Here is a 23,161-nt window from a genome sequence, read left to right on the forward strand (position 1 = left end):
CCGTGTTCTCATATATATATATACTTAAGACTTACTTGTGATCTGAACAAAACCGCTTCTGACACAGAGAATCGGGAGCCCTTTTGGTCATTCTATTTTCCTTGCTGGAAGGGTTCCTAACCCATGGGCAAAGAGGGGTTAGATGATGGCGGTGGTATTTTCAAAGGGCTGACATGTGTAACCTGATCACCTTTGCCGATCAAACTCCCAACCCATGTGCTCCAGTTGCAACACTGATTCTGCCCAAATTTGACGTCATGTTACTTAGTTTGGTTTGAAATAAAGAACTTGATTAGCTTAATAATCCCAACTTAATCCCGGGCAAAGCTGGGCTATACTGCTAGTATTTTATATTACAGTTTGTGAGCTGTAGTGAACCAGTCATTCATTCACTGTATTTTTGACAGCAGAGTCTTGTTGTATGTAATGTATAGAGCAACTCCATTCAGAATTACAAGCCACCAGAATAGACGACAATTTTACAGTACAGTTTGCAAAGGAGACTATTCCATCACTGTATGGTTACAACTAAGTTAACTGGACTGTGGAAAGTTTGTTGGCCATAGAAGCAATGCAGTGCTTGTAACACTAATAAAAATTGTCCACCTATTGATTTGACCTACTGCTCTCCAATATATGAGACATTCTAAACATGAAAAAAATCTTAACACTGCCACCCAACAAAATACAAAAGTTCTTAAAAAGGTAGGCATATAACCAAATTACTTTTCATAAGGCGGATTTTTTTAAATGATTAAAAGAGAAAAAATAGGATCCATTACCCTCTTTTCAGAGTTGCTATGACTGATGAGAGGAACTTATTGTCAATTTTCACCCAAATACTTGCAACAGAATAAACTCTGCAAAAAGCATCCAAGGGTCACATGGTGTTTTGTTTACTTCTTTGTTTCTTTTGACCTTTGCAAGCCATCAGAGACCAACAATGCCATTAATATTCCATTTAAACTGTTATGAGTCAACAACTGTAGGACCAAAATTCCAGAGTGTCAATGTTCTGGGAAGAAAAAACAGCGTATAATGGTTAGTGTAGGACCAAAGGGGTTGGAAAGACAAGTGGGAAGAACAGGAACAACTAACTCCCAGGAAAAGATGCCATTATGATAGTGATAGAAAAGAGAGTTGAAACAGCACTGGTGTGCGCCAGAGGATGTCCATTAGTGTAACCAAGCTACAGAAATGTATTGCTGATAGAAACACATTTGAATTAAATGCCATCTTAGAGATTGATATAGTCTCATTGATGTCTCTAGAAATAAAAATAAAGGACATGAAATTCCTTGTGCTTTGATGATAAATGTGATTTATTAATTTATGGAAGTCTAACTGTAGGGAATCAAATACTTGGGTTTAGCTGTTGTATGCACAATGAAACAACAATGGATGATATATGCTGAAGCTGCAGATGGAAGGTACCCTATGGCAAATAAAGAGTAGAGAGTAATTAGGATTGTTTAATTTTTAGTAAGTCCTGTAGTAAATGATTTCCTTATTGTAAGTTTATAAATCAAGTGTTGTAAATGAGTTTCAAAATGAAAAGGCTATATCTCCACTTCTGATATGGTGATTAGCTTTTATAGATCTGATCTTTATGGAAAAACATCTTAAGGCTTGTCATTTTCATTGATTTTATTAAAGCTAATGACAAACTATCAACACCCACCATGAGAATGCTAAATCTTACAAATGAAATTTGAATTTCATTACTTGAACCTACTCATACCAAATTTATTAAACCCCTATCAATTGGTAACTGAAATATGCTATGCATATGTGGTTTTCAATTCTGTGGTTCAAGCATGAAGACATGAAACACAAACTAAAGTCTGAGGAAAAAAAAAATCAATACTATCATTATGTCCATTTCTCCATGGTTGCATGGCTTGGACAGAGTCTCCCTATCAAAGCATCTTGCCATTTGTTGCAATCTTAATAAAATCAGCAAGTTTGCATAAGTTCATATGTGGAAACATGAGAACTTGTGCAAAGGATTTTTCTGAAGAGAAAAATTTAACCCTTTAGCATTCATAGTACAGTAATAACAAACTTGTATCATTTATACTAATGCACAGGTACCCAACACTTGAAAGGAACTCAACCACTTTGTTTCTGTAAGGCCTGATGCCCAAAAGGAACTTGGCCACTTTGCCTCTATGAGGCCCTCATGAAAGGAACATTGAAAGGAACTCAGGCACTTTGCCTCCATGAGGCCCTCATGAAAGGAACTTTGCCTCTGTGAGGCCCAATGCTCGAACGGTGCTCTTTACATGCCAGTTATGTGACAACAACATCAGCCATGACTATGATTACACTTGGCTTGATGGGACTTCTGAAGCACAGCATATCAACAAAGGTCTCAGTCACTAGACATTGCTTCTGTGAGGTTCAAAGATCATGTTTCATCATATGTCTTCCTGGGTTAACCTCTACCACAGATTCCCTCCACAGTTAGAGATCAGCACTTCTTTACACAGCTGTCCTTGTCTATATGCATCACATGACCATACCAGCACAGTTGTCTCTTGCACACCACATCTGATGCCTCACTTTTCTCTAAAGATGCTTACATTGTCGAACATGTACGTTGACATTGTACATCCAGTGAAGCATACTGGCTTAATTTGTTTCAGGCCTACGCATGTCTTCAGCTGTCACAGCCCATGTAGCATCGCTGTTTGCACACAGGCATCATACAATCTGCCTTTCATTGTGAGATAGAAGCCCTTTGTTGCCAGCAGAGTTAGGAACTCTGGACTTTGCCCAGCCTTATCTTATTCTCAGTTACACTCTTGGAGCATCCCCTTCCACCACCAACTTGGTTCACCTAGATAATGGAAGCTAACTACTATCTCTAGCTTGCCCCCCCTGGCAGTTGATGGAGTCTATTTTCTGCCCACTTACAGCATTTTGTGTACCTGTGCATCTTCTGCATACAAAAGCTAGTTTCCCTGTTAACCTTCCTCTGATATTGATGCACCTTTTATGTGTCCAAAGCTTACATTGAGTGTATTTTATGGAGTTCCTACCGGAAAGGATTTCCGATTTGCCTACCTTCTTACTAAGACTTTGATTTTTGCTAGGTTAACTCTAAGGCCCTTCGATTCTAGACCTTGCTTCCTTACCTAGAACAACTTCTCCAGTTCTGGCAGTGACTCAGCTATTAGAGCAAGGTCATCAGCATTGAGGAGCAGCCTGTCTTAAAACCTCTGTTATTGTCTGGAGGACTATGATGAACAAGAGGAGGCTGAGAACTGATCCTTGGTGAACTCCTACTTGTACCCTGAATTCTTCGCTGTATTCATTGTCAACCTTCACCTTACTGGTAGCATCCCTGTACATAGCTTGTACAGCTCTCACCAACTACTCGTCTATCCTTAGTTTCCGCATTGACCATGAGATAAGGGCTTTCTCCAAGTCAACAAAGGCCAAGTACAGAAGTTTATCTTTGGCTAAGTATTTCTCCTGCAGCTGTCTTACCAGAAATATAGCATCAGTGGTGCTTCTCCCTGGCACAACACCAAACTGCATCTCTTCTAGGCTCCCTCCCTAATTAGTTGGGCTAAGGCTCTCTCCGTAATTTTCATTGCCTGATCCAACAATTTGATACCTCTGTAATTATTTCTAAGACATTACCTTTACCTTTGTAGCAGTTGACCTTGGTGCTGCTACACCAGTCATTTTGTATGACTCCTTTGTGAACCACAATACGGGTGACTAGACCATAACCTACACCACCAGATATTTTAAGCATCTCAGCAGTAATTTCTGATGGACTGGGTCCTTTCCCTGTCTTTATACCCTTAATTGCTTTATCTACCAGGGTGCTGTTGATTCAGGCAGCTGGTCCCTCAATTGGGTCAACATTTGGCAGACTCTTCTCCTTCCATTCATTCTCCACATTCAGCAGTCTTTCATCATAGCATTTTGAAGCCTCTTTCTTTGCATAATCATTAAATGCAAGTGCACCATCATCCATGCAGACACATTTCACCCTCTCCTATGACATCACAATTTTCTCGCACAAACTGTCTGGAAATCTGAAACACTTCGTATTTAAGAGCAACAATGCATCCTGCTACCTGGTGAGAATGTAATCAATCTGGCTAGTATAGCCACCTGATTGGTAGATTATCAGATGGCTGGTCAACTTCCCGAAGTTGGTGTTGCAGATCAATAGGTTATTTGCATCACAAAACACCAGTAGCCCTGTTCCCTCCAATTCCATGGCCCCCCCCATGTATACCATGGAAAATACTGGGCTGCCGTCTGATATGCCCATTGAAGTCCCCAGCCACAAAGATGAGATTCTTATCATTTGTCCTGGAGGTTGCCTGCTGGAGAATATCATAAAAATAGTCCATCTGTTCATTTGGTAGGCTCACTTGTAGGGTATAGGCAGAGATAATTGATGCTAAGCTATTCTGTAAGACTAGCCCAAGCTTAAGCACTCTATTGCTCACTCTGACTACTTCTATGACCTTATCCGCCCATTTCTCTGCAAGAAGTATACCTACCCCATCACTGTTACCTTCCCAGAAGATTTTATACCTATGTGTCTTGCCTGTGAGGAACATGGCTGAAGCTCCTCCCCACCTTACCTCTTGAATGCAACATACATCAACATGCCTCCATTCAAGCAACTCAACAATCCTGCGAGATCTACTTTTCAATGTGCCTATATTCACAGTGCCAGCTCTGAGAACTGGATAAGGGACATGGGAGGTTACATGGGCAGGAGAGATGGTATTGGGCACCTGAAAAGAAGGTTTCAGTGATCATTTGGCAACAAACATGTCACATCAGGTGGTCTTGCTTTAATCTACCATCATTCAAACATATTAAAATTGTTGTCCCTATTAAAGTGAGTAGCGTTGTAAATATAAGCATTACTGCTGCAAATATAAATAGGTCAATATATAAATTAATTATATAAATGATCTGCCATGGTTAGTCCATTATATGTAGGGAGAAAGAGGTAGATGGCTTGTTAATTTACTAATAATTTCCTAAGTAACATATCACCCTTTGGTACATGCAGTAGTGTAGGCAGTTGTTGGTGACGGGGAAGAAGGGAAGAAGGTATGCAAGTGTTCTGGTTCAGAAGCGAGGCAGAGCCCTGTAGGGGTTTCCAGTATTGAGAATAAATTTCCAGTATAGGTGGTGGGGGCACTGCAGACAAGCAATGGCCAGTTTACTATTGTTGAGGAGAGAGACATGACAACATTGGAGAGACATAAGTAAAACAAGAATACATACAAATTTTAGAGAACAATGGCGAAAACATTACAAAACAGTGACACAGAACTAAGATTTTAGGGAATTACAGTTTGAAGGTTATTTGAAGAATTAAATAGTTACAAGTCATGATAGTACATGTTGGTATAATGGGTTACATGATCGAACGAATGAATGAGGCAGTTAAAAAAACAAGAGAAAAATTCTTAGTTATGTATATTGCAAAACAACAGTGAATCAAGTGGTGTGAAAGTCTAAGAAAACATGTGCTAAAGATCCTTTATAAGAACCACAGCCAGAAGTGGTCAAATAAGGTGGTCAGTTTTATTTAAGGAAATGTTTGGCAACAAAACTATAATCAAAAAGGAAAATTTTTGTTTTTAGATTAAAACAATAAATCAGATTCATTTCTTTAAAATAATAATTTACATATTTTATTTACAGTTGGTAAAGAAACTGGACAACTTTGTTTGGACAGTATGAAATCTCTGATTTTGGCTATTCTGGTCAGTATTGTATTGGTCATGTTAGGTGTTTCATTTGATTATATTCTTAGCCAAATATACTCAGAAACCAAAGGAGTTCCTATCCACAATCTTGGTTATGTTTCTGACTAACATTAATAATATCTATGAGAAAAGCATGTATGTCACATCTCATTCCCTTATGAAATTTTTGGGGAGACAAAAACAGTTAAAAGACATTAGTATTTATTTACTTATATGAAGCATTGTAGCTTGATTTTATTTTTACATTGATTGTCTGGAAACTTTCAGACGACTGATTTTTCCAAACCAAGGGTGGTCACCTCTACATTAAATAAATTAAATTTACTTAATTAAATGAAGTATAGAGCTACCAAGTAAGCTAGTCTGGCAACTGTGAGAATTTGAAGTTCCTGTTCATAAAGTAGTGTGGATTACAAGAGGTTCTGGACCATCAGAGTCCGGAAAGTCAGTGTTGTACCTGTATTTATTCAGAACTTTAATATTACAAAAGATAGGGGACGGGAGCAAGTATTTGATATTCTTGTTTGTCACAAGGCTGGACTTCTTTCCAAACTATGTCAACATAAAAATGTCTTTCAACTAGATGCAGGGCGTTGTGTATGATGGTGTACCAAATTCAGTGTATTACTAGTATGTATTTTGGCACAAAGCCAAGGAAATGGGATACAATATATGACCTGGTGACTATTTTTTCAACCTGCAAGGCTGAAAGAGTCTCAGTGAGATTTGAACTCAGAAAATAAATAGATATATCTAAATATTGTCAGGTGCTTTATCCATTGTCATCAACCACCTTTATGTGTAATTCGATTTTTAAACAGATACAAGAACACACATTTCTAGGGAGGAGTGTAATTGACTCAGTTGATTCCTCCAGTAATTCATTGGTCCCAGAAGGATGAAGGGAAAAATCTGTCTTGGTTGAATTTCAATGAAAAAAGTTAAATGGTTGTAACTAAATATGATACAACTAATTCTCTCACTCCACGTCCAATTAACAATTGTTCCAAATCAGGAATAAAGCCACCTATTTCTTAAGGAAAGAGAGCTTATACCATTGAACCTAATCTCAAACAAATGATAGATAAAGTTGATTATGGTAATTCTACCAAACAACTGCCCCCTGCTACTAGTGGAACCAGCAGGCTTAAATTTGCCCTCATCTATTGTCTCACATACTGAAACCTATCATCCCTCTATGGGCAAGTAGTCAAGGCAACAACAATACATCAATGAATGTTCTACTACTACTACTACTACTACTACTACTACTAATAATAATAATAATAATAATAATGAAGAATTTCTAATATCGGCACATGGCTTTCAATTTAGAGGAGGAGTGTGGTTGATTACAGCAACCCCAGTATTTGATAAGAAATTTATTTTATTAATCCTTGGAAGGACAAAAGGCAAAGTTCATCTTAGAGGGATTTGATTGCAGAACGTTAATCAGCTTTAACTAAATGCAGCAAAGCATTTTGTCCAACACTAAAGATTCTCCCACCCATCATCCTCTATTAATAATTGCTTCCAATATAGGCACAAGGCCAGAAATTTACATTGAGGAAACAGTTAATTATATTGCCTCCATAATACTTACCAAAAACTTTATTTTCCTTAACCGCACCAAAGGATGGAAGGTAAAGTTGACACCAGGGGGATTTAATCTTAGAATCTAAAAGGTTGTATTGAAACACCACAAGGTATTTTATTTGTCATGAATCCACATCTCTCTAGTATTAAAAGTCAGTCAGAGTTCATATTTAGAATGGAGGGACAGGAAGTTGTGACATTTAGATATATTAGCAAAGTAGGTTAAGTACTTTCTGCATAAAACTGAAACTAAACTGAAGACTAAGGTCAACCATGCACAGCTGGTGATATGTTTATGATGTTTATGCCTTTATTAAATCTTTAGTAGCATAAACAAAATGGCTTCATTCAGAATGTAAAAAGGTAGTATTCTAAATATCAATATGTGTATAGTGCAATGTTTGATAATATAAATAATAATTGATTTTAATGCTGGTAAGGAGGTCGTTATATTCATGTATCTCTGAAGAATGTTGGTGTACCATCTTGTTAATAACCTCTACTAAATATGCAAAATAGATTCTGTAATCATTGGTCAGCCTTAACCATACAAAAGTTGTGACATTCATGCCTTATCTAAGGACAGGAAAAAGATACAACTGTGAATCAGATGATTTCTGAATTAAGCCAATTGAGATTGGGGAAAGGAAAAAGTAGTTTGTGCTATCTATTTGGGGTTTTCCTAAGAGCACCAAGTCTGAACTGTTTCTGCAGAGAATTCATTTGCCAAGGAGACAGCTGTACATTATTTGTTATGATGAATTCAGGTTGTCCATTATGGTATCAACTTGTTTTAGTTCTGGAAATATAAAATTTTTAAAAAATTCAATTTAAGAATGGAAAAAAAAATTGAAGAAATCCAATCACAGTAATCATAAATCTTGCTTTAAAATTAGTTTTTCCAACTTGGAAATGAGCAAATGTCATCTCATATTTGTGGCATAATATCCAGAGACAAATATGCCTCACTTACTCTCACTTTGTCAACACACTTTTCATTCATCTTCTATTATTTACACATCCCTCTCAGTCAGCATAGTTATCTCTCCTTCATATACTGATTAATACCTTTAATGCCCTGATACTTTCTCAACTCATTTATACTGTCTCTCATGGAAGACAATATTATACATCCAACTTCTCTCCAGTCTCCATATTCAGTGTCTATATTGTTGTTGTTATCCCCAAATCACTACATAACTAATGTACCTCCATCTATGACCCCCACCACACTCAATCAGCACGAGTGTATCAAGGACCCTTGTAGGGATGTGAGGCTTCCTCTAGGCACAAGCAAAGGCACCTACTCAATGTCTTTGAGCATAACAGACCTGGTCCTATAGATTGGTAGATGGACAGAAAGTTAACAGGGCTGCCAGCTAAAAACATTAGAAAGAAAGCAAAACAAACTCACTTATCTTGAGGAAAGAAAGTTCCCTGCCTCAGAAATTGATGACATCCTCTGGCTAAAGCTCTTCTGAGGTTAAAGTGCCCTCTGACCTCAGGACAGAAAGATGATATCAATACACAAGTAATAGCACTCAAAACTATCTAACAATGTAAAATTTTCTTAAGTAACCAACAGGAATAAGAATCATCTCAGCAACAGACAAACAAGATGAAAAGAACTGGGAGTTGACTAATAGTGTTTCGTTAGCATAGAAAACGAACAATAAATGATAATGATTAGGCTTTTAGTGTTTCAGCATTAAATATCTTAACTATAAATAAATACACATACATTTAAGCACATAGGTACAATACAAGATACTGCATGAGAAAGGAGAATTTGGATGGCCTATGTATCACAGGAGACTGAAAGGCTGAGATGAACTGCAACTAAACCTACATTATTCAATATACACTTTTTTAACATGGTAAAGTGAGCTATGAAAGAGATTCAGCTGTTATTTCATGAAGGTCAAGCAACCATTAACACTTAAACAGTGGGAAAGGGTTGCATGAATGTATGTGCCAATTGGGCAAAAAACAAAAAATATCTCAAGAGTAATTTTTATATGTACTCACTTTAAATAAGTACAAAAACTATAATAATTGTTAGTCTCTTGTACAATAACATTTACACTCTCATTAAAAAGTGTTGTAAAATATTCACTTTCCTTTGATGACAGTTGTATCCATGTAAAACTTTCGAAACATCAATTGATAATGTTTGCTGTTTTCTATTGAAATATCAACTGATGATTTCTGCTGCTAAAGGGGTAAAAGTTTGAGTATCCATCATATTCCTTTCCAAACATAAATTACATCTTATCTTTTACTTGTTTCAGTCGTGAGACTGTGACCATGCTGGGGCACCACTCTGAAGAATTTTTTTAGCTGAATCAATCAACCCAAGTACTTATTTTTTAAGCCTGATACTTATTCTATCAGTTTCCTTTACCAAGCCACTAAGTTATGGGGATGTAAACAGACCAACACTGGTAGTCAAGCTGTAGTAGGGGACAAACACAGATATGAAGACACACACACATATATATATATAAACAGGATGGGCTTCTTTCAGTTTTTGCCGACCATATCCACTCACAAGGTTTTGGTTGGCTTGAGGGTATAGAAGAAGACACTAGCTCAAGGTGTCACACAGTGGACAGAACTCGGAACCATGTGGTTGGGAAGCAAACTTCTTACCACAGCCACGCCTGCATATTATAAAAAGTTACAACCTATTTTTAGAGGATCTTGGATGTTGTTCACTAAACATATCTCTCAGAATTCTTGTTAATTCCAGGTAAAATAGCTACTTCAAAAGAACAGTGGTCTCTGTACTGGTTGTAGAAAAAATAGAGAAAGAACAATACATTATACGGACCCCTTAGGTGTACTAATGGACGCAGAGTAAGTTGTTTGTATTTATTCTAGCATCACTGTTGCCATTTCAGATATAACAGTATTTTATTTTAGGTCTCACTTGAACTTTGATTAGGGTTAGTAATTGTTGGAAACTTCTCTGGCCCTGAGGAAGAAAGCCAGTCTTTGTGATAGTCTTTAGTATGGTGAGGAGAGTGAGAGATCATCAGTGCTAGTGAGACCCAGCATTTGTAGCAATTATGAGTTCTGTTGCTGGTTTTTTGTTTAATCTCTAGACAGGACAATAATGTTTTTATGATTCCCAATGAGAATATACACTGATATGAAAAACTGCTAAACATGCACACACACATATATATTTAAACATTTTGACATCTTTGTTATTATGCTTGCATGAGTCAGACAGGATTAGCTGAAGCAGCTTTTCTATAGGTGGATGTCAATCCTGTCACCAACTCTTACTTGTTTCCTAGCAAGATGATATTCTTCCATGGCCAGACATGCTTTTCAAAAATGGCTGGAAACAAATAACATCACTTTTATAAAAGTGATGCTTGTTTACAACCATCATGTGATGTCAAGAAAAAGGCACATGCGCGCGTGCACATACACATTCACATGCAATGGGCTTCTTCCAGTTTCTGTGTACGAAATCTATTCACATAGCTTTGATCAGTCTAGGACTATTGTGGAAGGCTCTGATCACAGGTGCTGCACAGTGGAACTGAACCCAAGACCACACGCTTTTCAACAACACGGTCGCACCTATGCAGAGTCACAAAAATATCCTCTTTAGAAAACCAGAACTTTAAAATTCAAATTTAAATAGGCTTTAATCAAAAGACTTACCATTTAGAAAAACACGAAATTTTTCTGCAGACATATTAAATACAACTGGTTTTGAGTTTCCTGTGTCTGGGTTTACGACTTTTAAACATATCTGTACATTTGGTTTGTTTACTGTCTGGAAAAGAATTCAAGAATATTGAAATAACAAAAACTGACCAGCTGTTGTTATTGCATCTCCTCATGTGCTATATCTCTCTCATACTTTAACACTAACTATTGTCTTTCATGTGGATATTGTCTGAGTAATTTATACCTTTTCTTTTTTTTTTCTGCCTCGGCCAGTATATATTATTGTATGAATGAGAAATAAGTACTAACATACCTAATCAAGTGAACAATAACATTTCAATTAAGTCACCTTTGCAATGAAAATAGAAAAATGTAGGCAGAATAACTAATGTTAGATCTGGTCACAGCAAGGAGAGGACAAATTCAAAACCTTAATTCATTAAAATTAGAATTATGCATGCAGTGAGATGAAAACATTAGCTTCAGAAGTGATATTAATATTTAAGGTGACTTTGGCAAACATAGTGGCCAATTCTGTACATATTTGCATCTCATCAGACCTCTTTAGCAAAAGATAGCCTTAACCAGTACATGTCAGTTTTAGTGGTAGAGGATCACAGTAGAGATGTACAACAGTTGATATATCGTAACATAATGAGAAGGAAATTACATAGGGATCCATCTGTATGAAATAATAGTTAAGTATTAACAATGTAGTGAGCAAAGAATTTCATGTCAACTAATTAAAATTTTGAAGTTGTCATCTGTTTGTTTTGACTAGATTTAATTAATATTAATCATTGAGTCTGTTTTCCTCTTTGCAACACTAATTTTAATTGAAACTTTTTTGCTTACCATATTAAATATGTTAGCACTTGTTCAACACATACGTTGTTCAACTATTGTTTTATTCAGATAGCAATGGCATTTCAATGCATCCTTCTTCATTTATTTTATGACTGTCCCACTGTTATTTCAGTAAGTAAAGTTTACACTTCACTGATCCAGTCATAATAAAATGTAAACATGTCAAGAAATGCATTAGTCATTGACTAATAGTGTTTCGTTAGCATAGAAAACGAACAATAAATGATAATGATTAGGCTTTTAGTGTTTCAGCATTAAATATCTTAACTATAAATAAATACACATACATTTAAGCACATAGGTACAATACAAGATACAAAATATAGTACTCAAATACTGAATGTAGAGTATAATAGAATTTTATTGAAGCTGGAAACACTTTACAAACCTACTCAGAGTTTCAGCACTGTCTGAGGTTTGTTCATGTGAAACTCTGAGGAACAGTTTGTGAAGTCTTATATGTACAGGTAAACACATGCTTTAGGGCTGTCACTATCAATGTAGATACAATGTAAAAATAGGTTTCATGAGATTGTGGAGATGCTGGAGTAGAGAAGATTGGAGGTGTGCTGTGTGCAAGAACTAAAATAGAAAGGATCTTCAGCCAAGGAACAACAACACAAATTCTTCTGGGTGAGTAAATGATGGGGATGGTGTAGGCATACTGTTAACTGAGAAATATTTAGACAGAGTGACTGAGATAGTCAGAGTATGCAATAGGATGATTTAAACTATTATAAAGAACTTAACAGCAACATTTATTTTTGTATATATCCTACAGTTAGGACTGACAAACAACCAGAAGGCATTTTTCTGAGACCCTTCTGCAAACTGACCTCAATGATGATCAACAGTGACTTCATCATGCTGGTTGGTGCCTTTAACAGTCATGTTGACCAATACAAAGACAGGTTCTGTGAAGTCCATGGAAGCAATGGTTATAGTATGAAGAAGAAGGAGGGTTTAAGACTCTTGCTGCTTTTTAATGCAACCAACATAATTTGAAACACACTTTAAGAAACCAGCCAGCCATCTCATCACCTACAAATCAAGTGAGATTGGTTTCATCCTCACAAGGAAATACGAGAGGCAAACTACTGTAAATATGAAATCCTTTCCTGGTTAAAAATGCATTTTCCACATAAAATATTGGCTGATGATCTCAGAGTCAGAGCTAGACAGACTCAGAGAGAGAAGAACCTGTAGTTAGCTATAGGTTTAAAGAAATACTACAAGATGTAGGGAGGCAGAGCTAGATCCTTATAGCATGGATGATGACCATGAGTTCCTATGAGATAACCATCTCAGGGTTACAAATCAGACATGTGACCAAATCAAAGTTCTATCAAGATCGAATATTGTGGTGGAATGACATGGTATATAGAGTTGTAAAGAAAGTGGAAATTGAGAGAATTACCAAGTAGCTGAAAGGGAAACTCAGGGTGAACCAGAAAGGAAGAGATGTGTACATATTATGCAATACGAGGATCACAGGTTGAGGTGTTCAGTATCACAAGAAAGTGAGTCAGAAAGAACCTAGATGTCATCAGAGAATAGTACATCCAAAATTATGAAAGCACACTTGTTGTTACTTCTAATGACATGGGAGTGCTACCATGATGAGTTGTTGAATGAGTAGAATGCATAGGATAAATAAGGTTTACCTCATGCTAACCCAACAGAAGGAGCAGCAATTCGAACTGACAACAGTGTGATGGAAAGACAAAGTACAAGAGTCAATATAACTGACTCTTGAAATTAGTATGAAAGATAGTTGCAGTTTATGAAATGAAACTAGTAAAGGACGAAAAAATATTCAAAACATTATATTTCAGAGTCCTTAATATTACCACATCACTTGAGAGAAATATCCAGACCAAGAAAATTTCACAGTTTAGTAGTATGTAATACAAACATATTAATGACAAATTTAATACATAGAAAGACTGATTTGAAAAAAAAATATTAGTTCAATAAATATACTTTATATTATAGTATCAACAAACAGTCATAATATATTGAAATCCAACATTTGTAAAAAGCTGAATAATAAAAAAAAAACTTTTAAATTACTATATTATATGTCTTAATGCCTTACCTTTAGTGATTTCGAACTGATAACATAATCAACCCGCCACTGAATTGAGTTCATATGTGATACTAAATTGAAAAAAGAAACATAAAGAATTAATATATTTGTATACTTGCTGTAAGCCTAATTTCCTCCAATAAAGGAAAAATATGTAATGATCATTATTTTTAACTTGTTTCGCTGGAGGCCATCCATGGATTTACTATCTACAATTGTGATGAATAACCCTGGACCCTGCCATAAGTATACCTGGTATGCCAACAGAGAGCTTATGAAATATTTTGCCTGGATTGATAATCCCTCACTAATAGCTATATATGTATGTATATCAATATCACAACAACACAAATACATACATATACACACATATATAAACACATACACACACATGCATACATACATAGCTTGCCAGCTGCGATGTAAACAACATTGATGATGTCAAAACTAAGTTGGTAACCCTCTCTCTCTCTCTCTCTCTCTCTCTCCTAAACATGAAATTTTAAAATTTCACTTCAAATCCCTTTCAATCTATCCATTTTTCTCACTCATTCATTAATAATCTTTTGTTGCCAGCAGTACTTTTCTCCTTTTAAAATGTATTAATTTTTTTTGTAATATTTATATGTATGAACTGAAATGTTTACAATGCATTATTTTTCTCTATAGTTTCTTTCATAGAATGAATATAAGTGCTGTAACATCTTATGAATGAGACCCCAAGCAAGATTTTTTTCCTGTTAACTCACAGTGTGTGTGTCTGTCCTCACTACCATCACCACTTGACAATCAGTGCTGGTGTGTTTATGACCCCATAACTTAGTGGTTTGGCAAGAGACCGACAAAATAAGTACCAGTCTTTAAAAAAATAAGTACTGGGGTCAATACATTCGACTAAAAATTCTTTAAGATGGTGTCCCAGTATGGCCACAATCTAGTGACTGAAACAAGTAAAAGATATATAGTTGATATTATAAGAATTTAGAAACTTTGAGAGAATGTAAAATAATTCTTTTTCAGAATGTTTTTGAACAAACAGAGTGTGTATACACATAATACCTCTTGGTAACAAGAGTATCTCTGAGTATTATCAACATAACAAGCGAGCAAAATAAAGTTCACCTTAATTGTTCTGTATAGACTATGTGTTAAGTCAGCCAGTCTTAATTTTAAAGTTTGTAAGTTAGTGGATATTAGTTGATACTTCTTCAACTATTGTACTTAAAATGTACTTAGCAGACCCAAGTTCTTATTTTTATCTCAGCATTTTATCCTGAGAATATACTAAGTAGCACACAAGTTCTATTAATTTAATGTGTTTTAGCTAGCATACTAACTAGAATATGTGAGAACTACTAAATATTTTATACTTACTTCGTAAACTTTGTTTGCGTAACTGTTCCTGAAACTTGGTTACATTATCACCATAGAGTTTACAAAGTGGTGTAGAATGTTCTGGAATGATATATAAGATATGTATTCAAAAATGCATTAAATAATATCTAAAACATCATCATCACCATCATTACATATAAGCTGGACGGTTTGACAGGATTCAATGTGCCCAAGGACCTTGCTGTCTTCTAGTTTCTGCTACGGCATAGTTTCTACAGCTGGATAACCTTCCTAACACCAACCACTTTAAAATATGTACTGAGGTCACCAAGCAGTTTGCAAAACTACAGGACCTGTGCTGGTGGTGATGGTGGGTGTTGTGTAAGCAAAAAAATGAGGGATTAAAGTATGAAGGAAAGGGAGAAGGGAGAGACAAATATGTTCTTGTAGAAGAGCAACATGGTTACTCACCTTTAGGAGCGAGAATGAGAATGATTAGGAGCTGCAAGTCTGGGTGTTTCCTTAATGTACAAGGTGAGTAGAAGTGTGTTGAGACAGAGTGTGAGGAAGTTGGGATTTGCAAGAGTGTACGGTGAAACCAGAGATTGGGAGATGGAAAATAGGTAACAACTTAAAGATTGGGTAAGACTGAAGGGTGGATGTAAGGAGTAAGGGATGACCAATGATGAATGAGTTGGGGAAGGCACAGGGATGTTGAAGAGAGTGGGAAAGAGCAGCAGGAAAGCAATAGTGATAGTAACGACAATACAGTTGACAGGAGAAGGATAAGGGAGAGATGACATGGTTGGGTAGGCTAAGAAGTGGGTGAGAGTGCAGGTGTAGCACATGAGGTGGTAATGAATCACTAACATGTGAGTGAGGAGAACAATAATTTAATGGATGAAGAATGTTTAACAAGTGTTAACAGGTAGCAAAATAAATAGGATGGTCTAAAAGGGGGATTTTCAGAGGAGGTTGGGCAAGATATTCATTTGTGCATATACATGCACACAGTGCTTCTAGAAGTTAGTTTCACAGAGGTGGGCAGATCTTCCTGAGAACCTAATATCACTAGACATCCTGGTCCAGAGATCAGTCTTCACTTCGTCCCACATTTTCCTGGGTCGCCTTCTTTTATAAGCTCCAACCATATTAAGCAACCAGCATTTCTTTACACAGCTGTATAACTCTTACAAGCCATTCATCTACACCTAGTTTCCTCAAAGACCACCAAATTACTAAGCATGGTACTCTGTCAAACAAATTCTCCACATCACCAAAAGCTAAGAATAGTAGTTTATTCTTAGCCAGTTATTACTCCTGCATTGTCTTACTTGGAAGATTGCATTTGTGATGCCTCTTCTGGGAACAAAACCAAACTAGATACATTATGTCATGAATTAATTGTACTTGCTAATGATAAGAAGTATTGATACAATATTTCAGAATAGTTAAGGTGAAGAAGTCATTCATAACCTGCAAACTCATTACACACATCCCTAGAGATAAACAGATTAACTAAGGGTATTAAACAATGATCTAACTTTAAGATAGTACCAGACAAAAATGCTTCATTCTGACTATTTGTGGAATAAATTCTGCCCTTCAGCAGTAAACTAACCTTGGGAAATATAGGAACACATTGTAATGATAATAACTATCATTGAATTGAGCACATTGCAGTGAAAAACTATACAATGATTGAGTGGAGACACTGTAATGAAACACACTATACTTTCATTAAAGGAGGCCTCCACATAGCTGTTCAAGCTGCTAGAAATTGTAGCTAAATTTTCCTCAAATCACATACCCTCTTAGAAATGTGCATTATGTCTGAGAAAAAACAGGGGACGGTTAGGACTGAAACATCATTGAACATAGACTTGTTTGATTAGAGTTGATCTGAAGCTACACAATGATACTACACAACCATACCTCATACTTTCACACTAAGAACCTATACATGCTTGCTCAACTTGCTAGAAATAGCAGCCAAATCTCCCTTAAATTACACCTCATTGACATTGATAATTCAGCCTTAGTCATATCATGCATGGAAAAATTGAGGACAGTCAGGCTTTTCTGGGTGGGACTGACATGGAGATGAATGACAACAACACAATACTAGACAAAACAACATTATACCAGAATATGTAAAGATTGTGTAACTGCAATATGTAATTTTCTGTATAAAAGTGTCTATGTGGTTGAGAAATCTTGCTTCCCAACAAGGTGGTCTTGAGTTCTATTATAGCTATAGTCTTCTACTATAGCCTTGGGCCAACCAAAGCCTTGTGAGTGGATTTAGTGGACAGAAACTGAAAGAAACCCATTGTATGTGTACAGCTTGACAACTGGTGTTGGTGTGTTTACATCCTTGTAACTTAGCCATTCAGCAAAAGAGACAAATATAATAAGTACCAAGCTTTAAAAGAGTACTGCAATCAATTTGTTTGATTAAACTTCTTCAAGGCAGTGCCAGCATGGCCACCATCTAATGACCGAAGCAAATAGAAGATAAAAGAGAAATATATATATATATATAATGATGATGATGATGATGATGATGATATGTGAGTGTGAGTGTGAGTGTGAGTGTGTGTGTGTGTGTGTGTGTGTGTACTCTTGTCTTGACATCATGTGATGCTTGTAAAACAAGCAGTACTGTCATGCAAACAGTGTCACTTCTTTCCAATCTTCCATGAAAATATGTCTGACTATGGGGAAATGATGCCTTGTTTGGAAACTTGAAGTTTGGCAACAGGAAGGGCATCTGGCCACAGAAAACCAACCGCAACAAATTCTGCCTAACCCATGCAAGCATAGAAAAAAATGTGAACATTAAATGGTGATGATGTTAACACAATGAGATGATTAGGCAGTGATTTTACCTTTTGGCAGCCCCAGCTGTTGAAGCTCATTGGAAAGTGTATCACTATCAACATCACATTTGGCTGCACTCCTGATGATGAAATACAGCGCAGCAATACTAGCCTTGATGTCACCAATATCTGAAACATGACAAAAATAAAACAGGTTTGCTGAGGAATAAGTCAAAATAATTTTTACAACTAATTGACATACACTGTTGAATATATTCTATGAACAGTAAACACTAACTCAAAGACATTTTCTCTTAGATTATGTAATATATAATCACACCTTTTGGTAAACTAGGAGTATCTCTCTCTATGTATGTATGCATGTGTATGTGTATATATATATTTTATATATACTAGCAGAGATACCCAGTGTTGCTCGGGGATAAAATGGAACATAGTCTTTTATTGTTTTACATATTTTGGTCATAGAGCACCGCTTTTAGTTGAGGAAATCGACCCCAGTATTTATTCTTTGTAAGCCTACTACTTATTCTATCAGGATGTTTTGCCAAACAGCTAAGTTACAGGGACATAAACACTGCAACATCATGGCTGGCCGCTGACAAATTTTTCTGCTTTTAAAAAGAAAAAAGGATTTTATCCTTTATATCTATACTGTTCAGTATCTATGCGTTGAATAAAATTTATCTTTCTACTTGTTCTACATATATATATATAAATATATATATATTTACACATTTAATTTCTATGCTTCATGGTGGCATGGATTGGATGATTTGACAGGACCCAGTGGGTTCAAGGATTGCAGTATACTTCAGTGTCCACTAGATATGGGTTCTACATCTGGATGCCCTTCCTAGCACCAACCAAATTACAGAATGTACTAGGTGATTTGTTTGTGGCACCAGCACTAATGAGGTCACTATGTCACTTGAAAGATTATAAAACCTGAAGGCGGCAGCTTTTTCCAAGGAGATAACAGGTCAAAGTATATGAGAATCTGCGAAAGTAATCAACTAGACATGGAAAGAGATAGAAATAGTGATGATGTCTGGGTAGAGCCTCGATGTTTAAGGTGAATGAATGATGTTTAAGGTGAGTGGATGTTGCTTGCATGAGTGTATGAACAAGTGAGATGGGAAATGAGTGGAGGGAGGTAGGCAATGACAGTACAATTGGGTAGGTTGAAGGTTAGATATAGTGAATGACGAATAGGGGTGGCAATGACCAAAGAAGCATGATTTGGGGGAAGTAAGGGGGAATAGGAGACAGTGGACAGTGAAGAAAAATGTGGAGGGTGAGCAGCAGAATAGAGATGACGATAAGGTAGATGGAGGAAGGATGAGAGGGAAATGACATAAGGATGAATAGGTTGCAATACTATGTAGGGGTGAGAAGGAAAGCAGGTATGAGACATGGGGGAATGAGACATGTGATGGTGGAGAAGGGAAAGATAATTTAGTGGTTCACTTGGGTGGAGTGGTCAATGTAAGGTGTAGGTGAAGAGAACAGTATTAATGGACAAAAGTGAAATGATTCTTGGAGAGTGAGATAAATATATGGTGCCAAGGAAGAGCTCCAGTTAGATGATAGGCAATGGGGGGGGGGGCTGAAAAGGAAGTTGAGCAAAGCATCCAGTTTGGCCACGCAGAAATATTACCTGGCTTGGAAACAGGTAAGTAAAAGGAAGGGCATTTGGTTGTAGAAAATCTGCCTCAATGAATTCAGTTTCACCTATGCAAGTGTAGCAAGTCGTAAAAGGTGGCAATATGATGTAATGGTCGTTTGCCCGAACAAGCATAATTGTTGGTAATCCCAATGGTTAAAATTACTGCCCATATACGAATTGTAAACTTTTGTCAAAGAAATCTTTCACGAAATACGGTTCTTAGAATTTGGATATGAGCAATTATAAAAACCCTGATTTTTGGGAAATTACTCAGTGATCGTAGGATGTTACTAAACTCCACAACACTCATAATAGTGATAGTTGGATGTTACTAAACTCCACGACACTCACTCCTTGAGATATTGGCTATATTCTATGCCATGTCTATGACTTAAATCCAACAAGACTTATTTGAATTGTTGTGAACTCGAGTAGTTAGTATGAAGGATTAGCTAGTGTGAATTTTAAGTCATAATTCTCTACGACAAAATAACTTTACTTTCCAATTGTACTATAAATGCTAAATGTACATAAATAAACTAATGTAGTAATTATTTTCTCTTTCTTCACGTTCTTCAACTTGTTAATGAAATTTATTTCTGCAATTATGAAACTGTGTATTTTTTTATAGCGGTTAAAAGAACATGAAATTATTTATCTTCAACATACATGCATGCATAAAATGTCCGTTAGCGTTTCAGAGTATATATTTCTTGCTATGGCGTTTATGTAGCTGGAGTCAGGATTTATGTATAATGATAACACTTATAAGTAAGTTATAAGTGACATGTTTATCAATATATATTCTTACTTCAAAAGTAAAATATATTTATTATCTATTTCCAAATAGGAAACATATAAAGGTAGTGTTACACAAGCAGTAACCAAACCGGCTATAAAACAAGCATGGAATAGTGGATGTTTAATCCTTTAGCATTTAAACCAGCCATGCCCAGCCCAAATAGTCTACCTGTACCATGTTCAGACTAGCCATATCCATCATCTAAAAATAAACAATTTCCATTTTGAAAAATCTCTAAGCTACAAAATAATACAATAAATAATTATTAAAAATGATTAAATATGCATTACATTTAACAGAGTAGTCTGAATGCTAAACAATGATTTAAATGAAAGATATTTATGAATACATACCCGCACACTATGAAATGATAGTCAATACTGACTTTGAAACTGTTTTGCTTACTACCAATTATCATCCTTTAATATTTGTTTTCCTTGCTGGCATGGGTTGGATGGTTTGACCAGAGCTGGTAAGCCATACCAGGTTCCAATCTGATTTGGTTTGGTTTCTATGCCAACCATTCTACAGTGTGCACTGGGTGCTTTTAACATTCCACCGACACAAATGCTCTTACATGGCAGTGGCATGAGTGCTTTTTATGTGGCACCAACACAGGACTCTTGTAGGCCAATCTTCTTCACCAGGGGATGTGTCCTTAAAGATTTCTGCTGTGGAGGATGGGTCTTCATGAGTACAGCAAGGTGCCGAGCATCGTGATCCTTTGTTATCTTGTCTGAAAGATTCAATGTTCTGAGGTCGTCCTTATCTATTTTAGCCATCATGGCTAAGGCCATGCAGGGGTGCTAATAGCTTATTGTAGTGAGTTTTCCATTAATTTCTTTCAGATCTTCTGCGAAGGAAACAGTGATGAGTAGGCAGTGTAGGCATACTTCTTGCAGAGAAATAGGTGGATAAGGTCATAGAGGTAGTCAGAGTGAGCAATAGAGTGCTTAAGCTCAGGCTAGTTTTGCAGAATAGCATAGCATCAATTATCTCTGTGTATTACCCACAAGTGGGCCTACCAAATGTACAGAAAGACCATTTTTATGATATTCTCCTGTAGGCTACCTCTAAGACGAATGACAAGGATCTCATCTTCGTTCCTGGGGACTTCAATGGGTATGTCAGACGGCATACCCATAGAATTGGTTCAAGAAACGTGGGAACAAGGCTACTGGAGTTCTGTGTTGCAAATAACCTATTGATCTGCAACACCAACTTCATGAAGCCGATCAGCCTCCTGATAATCTACCAATCAGGTGGCTACGCTAGCCAGATCAATTACATTCTCACCAGGCAGAGGGATGCATGGTTGCTCTTAAATACAAAGATCCTCCTTGATGAAGAATGTATCCCCCAGCATAGAGTAGTTGTTAGTGATTTTAGATTCCAGGCCAGAAAGATGCCAAGAAGCAGACCAATCTGAAAAGAAGAGATTTGAAAGCTTAAGGACCCTTCATGTGCTCAGAGATTTAGGGACATCCTAACTGATTAATTTGTTGAGAGGGAGGAGGAGCTACAAACTTGTGACATAGAGGCGAACTGGGAATTCCTGCAGGACCGCTTGCTGAGTGCCACAGACCAAATCTGTGAGTGGTGTGAAGTCCCAATAAAGCAAAGAAATGGGCCTAGAAGGACTGGAAGAGTGGGGATAGCAGGGAACTGTATCAGATAGCCAGGAGGGAAGCTAGGAGACAGGTATATCTAGCCAAATGAGAAGCAGAAAAGAAGTTTGCCTATGTTCAGCAACGTGAGCACCAAAGAATTGAAGTTTTTCAGATTGCAAGACAGTGTGTGAGAGAAAATCGAGATGTTATAGGAGAGAAATGTGTCCACATGGATGATAGTGCACTTGCATTTAATGATTATGCAAAGAAAGAGGCTTGGAAATGCCATTATGCAAGACCGCTAAATGTGGAGAATGAATGGGAGGGGAGTCTGCCAAAGGTTGACCCAATTGAGAGACTAGCTTAAAATATCTGGTGGTGTGGGTTATGGTCTAGTCACCCATATTGTAAATCAGGTGGCTCACGAAGGAGTCATACTCAATGACTGGTGTAGCAGCATCATAGTCAACTGCTACAAAGGTAAAGGTGATACCTTAGAGAGAAATAATTACAGAGGTATCAAATTGTTGGATCAAGTGATGAAAGTTATGGAGAGAGTCATAGCCCCCAACTAATTAGGGAGAAAGTTAGCCTAGATGAGATGCAGTTTGGTTTTGTGCCAGGGAGAAGCACCACTGATGCTATATTTCTGGTAAGACAGCTGCAGGAGAAATACTTAGCCAAAGATAAACCTCTGTACTTGGTTTTTGTTGACTTGGAGAAAGCCTTTGACAGGGACCCCTGATCACTTACCTGGTAGTCAATGTGAAAACTAGAGATAGATGAGTGGTTGGTGAGAGCTGTACAAGCTATGTACGGGGATGCTATCAGTAAGGTGAGGGTTGGCAATGAGTACAGCGAAGAATTCAGGGTACAAGTAGGGGTTCACCAAAGATTG

The 23,161-nt window shown here is 36.8% G+C and overlaps 1 protein-coding gene across 1 annotated transcript in view; it reads right to left on the bottom strand.

Moving 5' to 3' along the window:
• Positions 1–5,656: 5,656 nt before the first annotated feature.
• Positions 5,657–23,161, bottom strand: part of LOC106875317 (COMM domain-containing protein 4) — a 30,460-nt gene continuing 12,955 nt past the window's right edge. The window contains exons 5-9 of the mRNA XM_014923407.2: positions 18,231–18,350; positions 15,379–15,459; positions 14,014–14,075; positions 11,040–11,154; positions 5,657–8,157 (exon numbers count right to left, since the gene is read on the bottom strand). Coding sequence (XP_014778893.1) covers positions 8,111–8,157; positions 11,040–11,154; positions 14,014–14,075; positions 15,379–15,459; positions 18,231–18,350 — 425 coding nt within the window. The 3' untranslated portion in view covers positions 5,657–8,110. The remainder of the gene's footprint in view (positions 8,158–11,039; positions 11,155–14,013; positions 14,076–15,378; positions 15,460–18,230; positions 18,351–23,161) is intronic.

The sequence above is a fragment of the Octopus bimaculoides genome, chromosome 14 (genome assembly GCF_001194135.2).
Source record: "Octopus bimaculoides isolate UCB-OBI-ISO-001 chromosome 14, ASM119413v2, whole genome shotgun sequence".
NCBI lineage: Eukaryota > Metazoa > Mollusca > Cephalopoda > Octopoda > Octopodidae > Octopus > Octopus bimaculoides.